The sequence below is a fragment of the Ciconia boyciana genome, chromosome 26, assembly GCF_034638445.1.
Source record: "Ciconia boyciana chromosome 26, ASM3463844v1, whole genome shotgun sequence".
In the NCBI taxonomy this organism is placed as follows: Eukaryota; Metazoa; Chordata; class Aves; order Ciconiiformes; family Ciconiidae; genus Ciconia; species Ciconia boyciana.
The window spans coordinates 1,438,373-1,452,327 of NC_132959.1; the positions used below are offsets into that span (position 1 = coordinate 1,438,373).

At 47.6% G+C, this 13,955-nt stretch overlaps 1 protein-coding gene across 1 annotated transcript; it reads right to left on the minus strand.

Annotated features, from left to right (window-relative positions):
* Positions 1-598: 598 nt before the first annotated feature.
* NCSTN (nicastrin) lies at positions 599-13,922 on the minus strand. The gene is made up of 17 exons (XM_072846841.1): positions 13,769-13,922; positions 13,440-13,544; positions 11,849-11,972; positions 11,212-11,330; positions 9,999-10,144; positions 9,660-9,810; positions 9,075-9,184; positions 8,058-8,210; positions 6,547-6,651; positions 6,291-6,368; positions 5,976-6,145; positions 4,665-4,767; positions 4,293-4,388; positions 3,687-3,774; positions 3,398-3,549; positions 2,858-3,070; positions 599-1,299 (listed from the first exon to the last, which is right to left on the minus strand). Exons 1-17 carry the CDS (start codon positions 13,887-13,889, stop codon positions 1,177-1,179), a joined length of 2,157 nt encoding a protein of 718 aa, XP_072702942.1. The 5' UTR covers positions 13,890-13,922; the 3' UTR covers positions 599-1,176.
* Positions 13,923-13,955: the final 33 nt, after the last annotated feature.

Consider the following 13,955-nt stretch of genomic DNA (forward strand, 5'->3'; position numbering starts at 1 on the left):
ACACAATAAGCCTGCACTGTCCTCTAGGGAAGGGAAAGCGATGTCTGCTTTAGTGCTCGTCAGCTCCGATTTCTGGAATTAATCCTCTCTACCTATTTTTGAGCTCCTCACTTTGGACAACAGCACCTTTAAATCATGATTGCTGAAGAACAAGTGAATTTTCATACAAAAGAAGCAACCAGGAATATTCAAGTGCCTGGTCAGTCACAACCGCTAGCCCTGAGAGCCCAGTCTTGCTGGGCGCTAAGCAATGGCATTGAAGGAAACAAAATGTGTGAGCACGCTCATGAAAAAACCACGTTTATTATACCAGTGCCTAGGGATCGACTGAGAGCAAGGTACCGTCGTACAAAGCACCGTTTGGAGTGATCAGCTATCCCTGCCTTGGAGAGCTTACAGTCTAAACAACGGTGAGTGAATTCCCTGTCCTGTCTGAGGGCACAATGGCTTTCTTTTGTCCAGCTGTAGAAAGAATTCAAAGTTTCAATGCGAGTCAAAAAACACATCAGACAAACGCTTTCTCCCCAGTCCAAAACATATTGCAACACCCAGTGGTTTTGGTCCTTTTGGCAGCAACTAAGACAAAACAGGCAAGGGGTTAATTTGTAAGCGGAGATTTTTTTAATTAAATGGAACTATTTATATATATACAAAACCCAGAAAATATTGCACCATTAAAAAAAGGACATTTTACATCTAATCATCTGTTAAACACACCTTGCCCTCCCTGCATTGTAGTATACACAAATTCACAGCAACTGTTGGACATTAACAGGCGACCTGTACTGTCAGACACCATGGAAATCTGCTGGTCCACATACACCCCCAGAGAAAATACCTTTACCCTTTCCACCCTTGCCTTCATTTAGGGAACACCTCCATCACATTGTTGTCTCAGTGGCATTCAGGACCAATCCTCTCAAGTTGCTCAGAAGTAAGGACAAATTAAAAAGAAAGGCTTTGGGAACTTCTCAGTCACAGTTTTCTTTAGGGCTTGGTCGGCACGGTTTTCTGGGAAAGTCTCTTATGTTTTAGGGCTCAGTCCCCAGAACCTGAGCACGGAAGCTCTGGAGAGAACCATTTGCATCCCTATCCAGAGAGAGGGGCATTCCAGTGTAGTTTTATCTTTGACAGTTGTAATCCAAGGGCTAAGACTTCTCAAGCCTGAGAGCATCTTCAGTAAGCCACAGCCCCAGGGTCCCGCGGGACGCTAAAAAGTACATCCGCTTTGGCGTTGATAAAATACGTGGCGAGGAGAGAGAAGATCAGAATGACAATGCCCACAACCAAAGTGATTATCTAGGAAGGGATGAGAAACACTTAGCATTGTTGTTACAAACACAGACCTGCAGCACCTCACAGAATTTGCATCGAATGGGGGTCTCCGTCAGAAAGCTACAGAGACCAGCTCACTACTGAGGCACTATGTACATTGAAATAAAAAGATACTCCGAGGATCTTACAGACTTCGACAAAAGCAACTGCCAGACAGGACCAGGTCAGCTTTCCCTGTAGTTACCAACAGTCCACACAAACCGATGGTTAAGAGAAAAGATAAGAAACTGTCTCACGGATAAAGAACGTATCGCGTTTCAGAGTAGTCGATGCAGTTTGCAAAGATTTTTAGCAAGCATTTAACGTGATGCTTTGGCTACTCCTGCGTGAACTGTCATCTCTTCTGGCAAGGAACTGTAAATGTCTTCAACAAGCACAGCTGCTGGCAGAATCAACATCTGTCTTTGCATAACTGAGATTACCTCCTGCTCAGCGCCTTTCCTGAAGCCTAAGTCCTAGACCAGCCTAAGGCCTTGTTAGAAGCTTAAATGCCAGACCAGTCTAAAGCCTCGTTAGATTCCTTCCTGTCAACCCTTCTCCTTGCATGGTAGGACTGCCATTCCCAGTCTCCCCTGGATATCTCAGGACAGTCCCCATGCAGTGGCCAGACACTCATGCACCGCTACAACTCTCTCAGTACATTTTCTATCGGGTCAACACTTCAGGGATGGCTGGGCTCAAACTGTGCATCTCCAGGGCACCAGTACCTACTGGGCCAAGAGACACAGGCAGGGCATTTTGCTTGCCTGATGGTGTTAAAAAGGCCCAGTGCCACACAAATAAATTGCTCAGATTTCAAATAACCATCCGAGAGATGCAACAATTGCCTGGGCTTGCATGGCCTTTGGGTGGCTTACTGCTAGCGCATGATGACGACAGCGCTGTGCACTCCTGAGTCTGTCCTGACAGGGTATGACATCATTAACAGCCAACCAGAGGGCATCAACACAGGCAGAGAGTCCCAAAGTGACTGTACGCTTAACCCTTATTCTGCTGGTACTTAAGCCACATCACACCCAGCTAAGGGCTGCTTCGAATCTGAGACACTGAACCAACAGCAGCTTTTGTTTGTGCAGGTTTGTGCAAAAGTTATTTCTGCGCTGTCGAGAGGGGATTCGAACTGCAGGAAGGAAGATCAGGGTTGCACATCAGGTAAAACACCTTAACAGCCAGATTCACTGGCTTGGCTTCCTGTGCTTGGGGAAGGGGTTAAGACTCCTGTCACTTCTACCTTTTATTCACAGAGCTCAGCCTGCTCATGGGACTCTTGATTATTCTGCACTGTCTCGGCCTCAGTGACTAGGTTATTAACCCACAAATGGCTGGAGGTGGTAGGGTTATCACCAGTGATGCATTCTTGGTTACCTCATTTTCAAGGATCAAAGCCTGGCTGTTCTTAACTGGGGAGCTCACAAGATCTTGTAACAAACTCTGAACTGTTTCTCCAGCTGGCAGGAAATGTTATTCAAAGCTAGCCATATTTTTTTTCTCTACTTTCTTTTTCAGACATGTACAAACTCACCTCTAGCTCCTTGCTGGCTACCAGAAATATTCGGGCACGGATCTCTTTCCACCGACTCTCTGTCCATGTGGAGTACTCCGTAGATCCCCATTGCCGCAGCTCAAAGGCGGGAGAGAGTGCTTTGCTTAGGTGAACAGTTGACCGAACACAGTAGGGGACTCGTGATGTTGAGTTAGGGTCCAGGGAACCCTGCACCCAGGCATATTCATACATCTGCAAAGAAAACGGGAGAGTAAGAGACAGCAAACAGCCACTAGCAAATAACCAGACTATCCTCTTGTTCTGGAACCCTACCCGTGTCTCTGGGGAGAGAGAGAGGGGCTTTACTGACTGTTCTCACTGTAAGGGGATCCTTTTGCCCACTCCTCCCCTGCCCTTGGGCATTAGAGATGCCTCCTTGTTGGAGGAGCTTCCCGGTTCCCCCGTGTGTTATTACGAGCAACAGAAAGCATTCCTAACCAGCCTTCCTCAAAAGCAGAAACCAGCAAATCGGACAGCAGATCTGTCCTTACCCATCATCCCACTCTAATGGATACCCACCTCTTTCTCACTGCTGGGTGTTTTTTCAGGGTTCAGGCACTCTTCCTTGGTGAGGTTAACAACTGTGCCCGTGAGGTTGGCCAGGACATACTGTACAAGGTAGGTAGTGTTCACAGGGCTGGAAACGGCAACGTAATGTTGGGGAACATCACCTGGAACAGTCAGAGAAATGGGATTGGCGGGGAGATGGCCAGAAGCAGACAATGTTAGTATGGCGCTTTAGAACGCTGCCAGGTAACATATGGGGTCAAACCCATTCCTGAGTTCTTCTTCCCTATGTTGCTCTCACCCAGAATTCCTTTTATGTCTGGCTTAATGATGGACTGAAACCAGGAATTGTTCATTTTAATCAGAAACCCATACAGCATTCGAGAGACCTGGAAAGAGATGGAAATTGCTTTATACAAAGAGGCGAGAAAATAGCATCTTAACAGCTATACCTCTCAAGATTATTTGGCTGACAGATGTTTCCCACTACAAGGGCCAAGAGCACAGTAAAGGAGAGACTATATGTCACAACTGTATATAATTCAGGACCGAGCTGTGAAAATTGGGTTTGATTCCAGCTCCACTGACTCCTTAGCTGATCCCTGTGGCACACCTTGCCATTTCACCTCAACTTTCTCTTCTGCTTTGTGGAACGAGGATAAAGGAGCTCTCTTTTGTAGAGGGCTCATGAAGCTTAATGTCTGCCCTGAGATCGAGAGGCAAGGAACTAGTGAAGGGCGAAAGGTTTTTCATTCAGCTGTGGTGGGGAAAGAGAGAAGGGGGGAGGCAAAGCCCTCATGGAGACAGACAGGACAGCATGCTGTGTAAACACATATAAACAGAGACAGAAGGGAAGTACGTGAGGGCTCATCAAAGATGCCAAGGACTCAATTCCATCTGCTCGTACCGTTTTTGGATCTGCCTGAATAGCAGAGGTGTTGTTGGCTCCCCCTGCAAGCCGGTAGAGAGCACGGGCGACCACTGTGGCAACTTCTGCCAGGGACTGCAAAGGAAGAGCGCTCTGTGTTAATCAAGATCGGCAGATCCAGCAAAACAAGCAAGGAGAGCAAGCCAGAATCTACGCATCCATCAAAATGCTTACATCGTGCTAGCATTTGGGTGCCGATTGCCTTTGTCACTGTACAAAGCACTCCCATCTTCTTTCTGCCCTTTTTGGAAACAGCTTTCCCCCTCTCCCCATGGCCCTACTTCTATCTGCCCCTACCCAAAGCCCCATCCACCCCAGATAGAGCAGCTAAAGGAAATGCAAAGTAGGCACCTTGGCTGTGTCTGTGACATACTCCAAGGTCTCCTCAGGGCTAAGGCCCTCGGGGTATTGCATCCGGATGTTCTCTGGAGTGTCGTACATGCTCTGGTAGTATCTGAAAAGAAGAAGGCAAACAGAGGTTGGGGAGGGGCAGGAAGAAACCACAGGGCATGGAATTCAATTCAGAGTGTGCCTAAAGCAAACAGTGGGAGCAGTCTCCTGGGAGCAGAGATACAGCCCTGCCAAAGCACTGCCCTGCCACACGCTCCTTAAACCATTTAATGAGGCTTTATAATTAACTTGGCCCTTCCACAGCTTCTCCCATCTGAGGATCTCCACGCAATTTACAAGCTGTGATTAGCTTTCAGGTGGGCGACAGCCCAATCTATTAAATGGGTAGAGAAACTGAGGCAAGGACAACCCATGCAGAAGGTCTCCTGGGAAGCGGGATTTTGATGCAAGTCATGCCAGTGGATTTTATTAATGCCTTATCTTGAAGGCAGAGAGGAATTGCAAGTGAACTCTATGAGAGATTTACACCAAGGCATCTGCAGCGTACGCAGCTGAACTGGGAATTGGGCTGAAAGCCCACTGCATGGCCTATGCACCTGACATTCCCAGCCAACCTGGGACTGATCGCCCCAGCCTGAAGATGGGTCACACAGCAGTGAGTTGCGCTTTCCTCCACCCCAGCTCTTCTTATCCCTTTAAAGCAGTGCAGATTTAGAGGTGAAAGGGAAGCTACTTCCCCTTGATTGCTACAGAGATTCTCAGAAACAGCAGAGAAGGATAGAAGATGAAGGGAAAGAGACAATTTGAAGGGTTTAGGGGAGAGGCATATGTCTGTCCTCTACCCCACATTTCCACTTCCAAAGTTGAAAAGGAGCAGGGGATCCCCAAGGAACGTGCTGTAGTAGGGTCATGTGGGGTGAATGAAAGTGCCCTTTCCAATGCCTGGGGCTTTCTGCCATCACAAACAGAAAGCTATATTAAAAAAAAAAAAGAAAAAGGCAGCTAGCTTCTGGAAGAACAGATGAGGCTTAGGCACGCTCAGTTGCCATTTGCTCACCTCTGGCTTCTAGCCAGCTGTGGGGAACATTTTCTGTACAAAACTGGATTTCTTTCGGTTGTCAGAATAATTATGTTGCGCTTGTTCAATTACATGGCACATGTTTACTCCTCCGCTCCCCCCGGACTGCCGCTCTACATGTATGTTAGGCAGCACACCCCCGGCAAAGGCGTTGCAGGAGCTCAGATGCCCTCTGCCGGCTCCGCTGCCTTCGGCTGTGGGCCAGCCTGTGCCCCTCGACCCTGGAGAAGTACCTGTTCTGGAAGGCAGTCTTGTGGTCAGTTAAGACCACTCCGGGGATGTGCCGGGCCCGAAGGAAGCGCTGGAAGGAAGATGGGGGAAGAGGCTGCGAATATCCAGCTTCTTGCAAAGTCACGTTTGCTCCCACGCTGCTATTACTCAGAATATCTAGCAAGTTTCTAACCTGAAAGAAGAGAAAATGGCACTGTTCCGCTATTCTTTTGGATGTGTAATTTCTCTGGAAAGGTTAATATCCTGATTATCTGCGGTGTGTTAAAGATCCCACAGCATTTTGGTTAGATGAATGACTACACATTGCTTTCTATTACCTGCACTTCCACAGATTCATTCATCCGAGAGACAGGGTCTGTATGCATCCATAGAATTGAGTCATTCCTTAGAGCCACCTTCAAGAAAATTAAAAAAACCCACCATAAGTACATGATTGGACATTACTGAGTCTTGCAGAGCAGGGAAGTCCAGTCCAGGGAGAAATCAAAACCAGTGAAAGGCTGGCTGGGAAAACCACAACTAAATTATCACAGAGAAACAGGGAATAAAAAGGTCCCCTAACTTATCCCATACCTGATTTAACTCCACAAATGAATGAATGTTGTCCAAGCGGAGAGGAAACTTGTCTTTTTCCATATCATACACCATTCGTGAGCTGCCAATGTAATCAAAGGTCTCCTGCAACAGAAAAAAAAAAAAAAATCATACTTGAATCACATACGGATAGCTGCCTGGCACAACTAACAGCAATGTTTCAGAGGCTGAGGCGGATCAAAACCAAGAGTTTGAGGGCCAACTACTGCACCAAGTATTTCTGAAGGTTCGCATAGCCTGACACACACCAAAAGACCGAAGCAAATATTACATTGTGCCTGGCTCCAAAGACAAAGGTATTGTAGGAAGGGATGGAGCAAAGGACAAAAAGGAAGGCAAAGAGCAAAAAAACAGGGGACAGCTATTGAATTCCACAAGCAAGAAAGGCAGAGGCAAAGTCAGACTTAAGTGAGCACTGATATCTAGCAAGATACTCTTACTGTGCGTAACAGCAGAGAGGCATTAATACAGCCTTTACTCTGGCATAAGTCATCCTCTTTGTTTTTTGGTAAGGAGGACAGCAAGTCAGGGAAAAGGGCAATTCTCCATTCCAGGAATGAAATATATGAAGCTTTCCTGAAAGGAGGGGTGTCTGTTTCCCTGGAAAAAAGGGAGGGAAGGCTAGATGACAGAAATGAGTTTGTCAAGGGACCTGCAAGAAGCTGAGCATTGCGTGGGGAAGAATACGTGCCCCTAAGAAGAGAATCACCACGACTAAGAAGGGCAACGAGGTCAGCCAGCCACCAGACTTCCCCCTTGACTAATTTACAGCCAAGTCTTATCATTCCTCCTACGTCCTGGGAGCACGACAGAGAACGTCCGCTCCATAGCGCTGTATGCCTGTCTCCCCCAGGGAAATTCTGACTAGGGATATATGTGCTGAGGAGAGTGAATGAAGGGAATCACATGGCCGCAGCATGGGGCTGTGGGAGCCAGTTTCACAAAGCTGCACAAAAGAAGCCATCAATGTAGATGCCTTGAGGGGAACATCAGCTGTTGGCCATCAGTCCCTCCTCCACATGCTTGCTCTGCTTTTCCACAGCTGCCAACTCCAGTGCTGGGCTCTCAGAAATGAGCTACATTTTGCTGCTGTCAACACATATATTTTTAATCTAGCCTTTTCTGGGCTTCATTTCAGAATTTAAAGCCTGGCCATTGCAGTTTATCCTGAACAGGGGGGTGAGACAGAGAACAGACATACAGACAGGCACACTGGGAGGAGACAGGAGGGAAAGAGAAGTTTGAGTCATTCATCCAGAATGAACTGTGGGGCAGAATATGGGTTGCCCCAGTGGAAGCTCCATCTGCTGTTGTTATCCCAGTGCAATTAAGATCCTGTTTTCACTGGGGGAGCAGAGAGAACCACAGCGTGGGGATGCAGACAAATGACTCCGCACAAAGAGTAGGGAAAAAGTTCATTTGCAGGGAGCCAAGGGCTGATTTGCTATCTTAGAACAAGCCAAATGGTGGAGTGCCACCGCTGCTCTTACCCCTTGGAAGAAGGTGAACATTATATTCCTTTGCAGCAAATGAACATCTGACATTTTATGAAGGGCTTCAGCAGCAGCCAAGTGGGTCACAAAAGAAGAGACAGCACTCTCTGCCCCAGGTGCAATGTTCCAGAAGAAGGAATGGCTGTCAATCTGTAAGCATGAACAGGAGGTGTAAGAAATGTGCACATAGACAGAGGAATATTGTATTGGGAAAGCAAATCTATCACCCCTCTCCTATCCCACTCATCCTACTGGTAAGGGAAGAACCAAAGCACCCTGCCTAATGAAACTTAAAATACTAATTGCATTGCTGTGGCTGTCCTGAGGCTTCAGAGCCCTGCCGCTGCCACCACCCCTCAGATCTGACCTGAAAACTGAGATCATCAAGTGTGCCGTAATTTTAATGCTTTAATGTTCAGCATGGGCCTCTGAGATAGTGACAAAACAGAGTTTTGAACTTGCATCTCTGGAGGGTATAAAGTGACTGTAAAACATAAAGTGACTGTGTTTAAAATGTATAAAGTGACTGTAAAGTGACTGCTAGATGGGGAAGTGAACTTTTTTCTCAGCTCTGACACTGACTCACTGCTTGACACACAACAAAATCTCCATGTGATTCAGCCTCCCCCCCCGCCCCCCAAAATACAGAGGAGCCAACTGTCTCCCTCTGCACACATTTTAAGGATGTGAAATACCTTAGCACAGCATAACAGACACATTAACTATTTCTACTTGTCTGGTTCCATCAGTGAAAGAAGTGCTGAAAAAAGTCTCACGTTAACAAGAAAGAAAGAAACAAAATGCAGATGTCCTTATATTGAAACAATAGGTAAACCCACCAACTAAAAAAAGGCTGATACTTGCAGAAACAAAATAGACAGTCAGACCTAAAAGGTTTGGAACATGAGAATAAATGAAAATATACGAGGAGCATATTCCCATGAGACTCTAAGCCCACATCTTCCCAGAATCTTTCCAGTCCATGCTCTACAAAGCAAGATAAGAGGTACCTACTCGTGTAGCGACAATAATAACTTCCTTCTCAGGATTGACTTTTCCAGAGGAATTGATAGGTTGCAAGGTGCTCCACACATTGTAATCGAGAAGAGGATCACATACAACCTCTAGGAAGCAGAAACAACATTGCTTGAGTTGAGACTGCAGCAGTGCCAAGTGAGAAATGAGCTTTCTGGTCAGCTGTAGCTCACCAGTGGTTCTATCACAGGAGCAAATTTCTGCTCAGCAGGGGTGAAGTCCTGGCCCCAGGAAAGTCACTGGCAAAACATTCACCAGGATTTCAATTCATGTACACAGAATCTAACGGAGCAGTAATCCCAGAGCCATTCCTGATGATCTACGTAGCAGGTGTTAGGTGACTTTCTCAGCCAGCATCTCTGCTACATATTATTTTCTAAACTGATGACAAACATAGCCCCAAATTCCTTATCGCTCAAATAGTTGATTTTGAAAAGGCTCAGCTGGCAAGCAAGCCTTTAGGGAAACTCTAAAATTTTCTTTCTTTTGCACAACTGTATTCCACTGGGATTTTTACCACCGGCCTTATCCCACATCATGACATGGAAAGAGGAATCTGCTCACCTGGATTAATGCTGAAGGTGCTTTGGAGGGAGCTGCGTCTCATGCAGGTAACCGTGCTGGTGACAGCATGCATGTGGGAAAAAAGCTGCATGGCACAGAGAGGGTACTGGGGGCCAGATGCATCACGAGGGACATTATGGTCTTGATAACACTGGATGGAAATAAAAATAATTACAAAATTTAGTCTTTCTGTAATAGCACTGTGTACTGCATATAAAATTGGACCATACATTTTTACTGTAGATTTCAACATCTAAGATGAGAGAAAACAAAACTTCTGCCCCCTTTCCTGAACTGTGCAGCCGTTCTCCTCTCCTACTCGCTGAGAAAGTGCAGTACCTGCTTAATAACTTGCGTCTCATTGGCATCTTCAAGGAGAAAAATAGGGAAGTCAAAATCCTCATACGAAATTCCACTCCCCACAGGATTCCACACAGTCTTATTGCAGTGTGCAAACTGAGGGCCGTAATCTTTGGAATACACACCTGGAAACAGAAAGAAATGGGCAAATCTGAGCCTGCAAGAGAATAACAGACTGCAGGAGAGGTAGGGCCTGCTGAGAAAATAGCAGCAAACACAGAATGAACACCATTACGGGCTGAGGAACCAGCTGACAAAAGCTTGGAGAGATGGAGTTGGTCACTGCATGAGGCAGAGTGGCAGAGACAGAGCGCCGTGCCACGCAGAGAGAATGAGAAACATGCATGCTCAAAGCCATCACATGCCAGGAGGCTGGCATGAGCACTCAGCGAGCATTTATCACATGCTGAGAGAGTGGAGGAGGCACACAGAGAAACATTATACTTCAAAAGGAGGAACATACAAACCCGCATTTTCTGAGCTCATCATGTGCTGGAAGTACCCCTAAGGCATCCATAATGTGCCAATCATTTTAACACCTAGATACTGCGCAAACAGCACGAAGGCAGAGAGACGACAAATGCCAGCACACCAAACTCATCTCAGGAGTGTACGTGGCAGCCTTCACAGCAGAAAGCTTTGCGCAAACTACAGAAGGTGTAGCAATTTCTCCCCTCCAAGTGCAATACAATAAATTTGCTGCATGAAAAAACAGTGAAATGAAAACCCAACTGAAACCACAGGGGGAATTCAGGGAGGCAGAATGTCATTTTAAAAAGTAGCGACTGGCCCAGACAGAGAGGTGAAACACACACTCCACTCAACCTATGCAAACACAAGACACTTTAATGATCACGTGTGGAGAAAGTACAAGTTTCACATGTTAAAGAAAAAGAAGTTACAACCACCCTTGGTCAGGTTTAGCACTTTAGTGACTTAATGCTGTTCCAGCCAGCTTATCTAACAGTCTTCCCCCAAACACTTGTCCCAGCCCTTGTTGAGAAATGATGAGATTCCAGCTCAGACCAACTACTTCGAAAGAACGTACTGAGCCTGTCATCTTAAACACCACGTTGACATTAAAGTGTAGCCGCAATTTCAGCTACCCTTTGCACTTCTTGTTTTGACTGTCCAATGTAAAGGCACCATTTCTCTGCCTCCTAATGAGGATAAAGACTTAATATTTCCTTACCAAACCCATCATTGGGGCACTTCAAACCAGGAGAGAATCCCTGGGGAGGGCTAGGTTTGGCAATGGCCACAGCAAGGCCTGACACTCGTGAGGTTCCCTTCAGCTGCAGCATTACCCTCCTGGAAGAGAGAAAATAGGAGTGAAATTTGGAGTTCATTAATGAAGAGTTACAGCCCAAGACATGCTAATGCTGACATATTACAATCGAGCACGTGATGATGCTTTTGATCACAATAACCAACATGTCCCTTTTTCTTTATCTTCTCCGAACCGCATAAAGTTATGCAGACAGCAACAAACAGAAAACTTCAGCCCCTTCTTTCCTGCTCTGCCCAGGAAGAGATGTGACCAATCTTAATCACGTTGTTTAGTGAACTTTAGTAACTGCTACAGTGATGAACACGGCATGAGAATTTCCACAGAGCAGAGCTCTTCTAACAGCAAACCAGCCCATTTAAGAAGAAATAAATTCAGGCACTAAAACACAGTAAACCCATAAATGTTTCAACCTCACTATACTTCAGCACAGTCAGGGCCGATTCTGCCATCTGTCACTTGAAAAATGACATTTTCATCACCCATATTGGTCTTCCGGGCTCCACTCACCCTGGGAAGATAAAAACTCCTGATGACTGACCTGTTGAAGAGGTTTCCATCTAGCAGTATCATGTAGGGTGGGTGTGGGCCATCAGCAAGCACCCACTTCAGGTCCTCCTCCTTCTCGACCACATGGATCACCCCTGTGTCTCCGCTGATGGAGGCTGTGGAAAGAGAGCGTGCCCTTCACGTTTCACAGTCATCTACTTCCTTCACACCCCCAAACCACCCTGGAAAAGCAGGGCAGTATGTTACTAAGGGCTTTAGGGAAGAACAGCTCATGGGATTAGAGGACTGGAGGAAGCAATTTGGTGAAGCGGCACCATTTAGCTAGAGCAGGACAGAAAAAGGAGCAGTGGCTTTTAGCAGGGAAAGAAAAAAGCTGAACAGCATAAATTAAGAAATAAGCACTCGTGCTTTGAAAGCATCTTTTGTTTAAGCGCATCAAAGCACTTAAGGACCTTCAGCTAACTAAGCGCTACAAGTCTCCTGTGACTGAAAAGAATAAGGAAGGATAGCAGGAAAAAGGCCCTGAGACAGAAAGGCACTCGGAGGAGACAGGACCTCCCTCAAGGACCACGGTCTCAGCAGCAGTTTAGCGCTGTCCCTCAGCAAAGAGTAAAGACTGCAAATTCAGAAACTGAGAGCTCAAAGCCAGCTCAGCACGAGGCCTGGAGGAGCACAAGGGGCAAAAGATTGTGACAGCAAAGGGGACTAGCAACAAAGCAGGTCTACCGCTTGGCATTTCACCCCGTCCCAAAGAAAACGGACAACAGACAAAGCACTTTCACAAGAAGCTACTTATAAAAACAAGCACTTTGTCACCCCCCCCAGTTAGTAACTGCTGTCATTGTCAGAAACTGCCTGTGAGCGGGAAGGCAGGGCTGCATGTGGCTGTCTGCCCAAACACTAGGCTCACACAGAGGGTGGAAGAGGAGTCAAGAGAACCTTGTACCCTCAGTTATCCAACAGACCAAGCGCAGCTGTGCTGCCCTGTAGTGGCAGCTGACAACCTCCGCTGCAGGGAGTGGCTCACTGAGGAAGCAAAACTGAACTGGAAATGAGCAAAACACTGACTCGCACGAACTTCAGCCAGGAATACTGCCTGAATGGGATTCCCTTATCTATCTTTTAATTTTTACAGTCACGCAGTCCTGCCCTCCCCATTTCAATATGGCAAAACAACCTGACAAAGTTAACAAGCACTACACAAGCAGCTCAACCGAACGCTTTTCTCCCTTCAGACGTCATCTTCTCACTTATTCACTCCCTGCTCCCTTTCTCGCGTACCTTGTTAACCCCAATGCATTCTGCAGCGCTCACAGGTTCGCCTCGTACCCCTAGAAGCTGTGGCTTGGTTTTGTCCTGTGCATCCACTGATTGCACAACCTCAAAATGCTGCTCTCTGCCTCGGCAGGGATTTTTGAGGTCCGTAGGAACACAGTCTCTCTAAGGTCTCCACCCCTCAATTTAGCAGAAACAGGTCAGCATATTCAGCGTTACTGGAGGAGGATTGGAAAAGACGGCGAACAGCGCTGAGAACAAGGGCGATACTGATCTAGGAGCTCCACGAGAGCTGCGTTACACCCCATCACCCACGAGCAGCTCTGGGGCCCCGCAGCTGTACTCACACTGGCAGCCAATCTGGTGGGTGGCATTCAGGAGCCGAACGCAGGGTGCCGTTTTGTTCAGGGGGATGTAGATCTTCCTCTCAACAGAGTTCCCCTGGCAGGAGCCTGAGGAGAAGACACAGCCCCACCTCAGAGGGGGACAAACCAGGGGCTCTCCCCATCTCAAAAGGCTCTCCCCTAACTCGGGGGGTGGGGAGAGAAGACGAGCCTCTCCCCATCGCAAAGGGGGCCAGGCGAGGCCCTCCCTAGCTCCGCTTCAGTCGCGGAGCGGCCCCAAAGCGGGGGAGGCCTGCCCTGCCCTACCGCAACCCTCTCCCAGCCAGCCTCACCCGCTGCCAGCACGGCGAGAAGCAGCCCCCGGAGCAGCCCCCACCAGGCCGGGAGCGGGGCCCGGCAGCTCCCCGCAGCGGCCTCCATCCCCCGGCTGCCCCAGGCTCTCCCCGCCGCCATCTTCCCAGTCCTTCCGCTTCCTCCGTCGCGGCCACGCACGGGCGCCACCGGAAGCCGCTCTGCGCC

Excerpts from the sequence above, each read along its gene's own strand:
- NCSTN (XM_072846841.1), bottom strand. The coding sequence starts at position 13,889 with ATGGCGGCGGGGAGAGCCTGGGGCAGCCGGGGGATGGAGGCCGCTGCG. Across the intron at positions 4,768-5,975 it reads AAGACTGCCTTCCAGAACAG|ATACTACCAGAGCATGTACG; the intron begins GTACTTCTCCAG and ends TCTTCTTTTCAG. Across the intron at positions 3,550-3,686 it reads AGACATAAAAGGAATTCTGG|GTGATGTTCCCCAACATTAC; the intron begins GTGAGAGCAACA and ends TGACTGTTCCAG.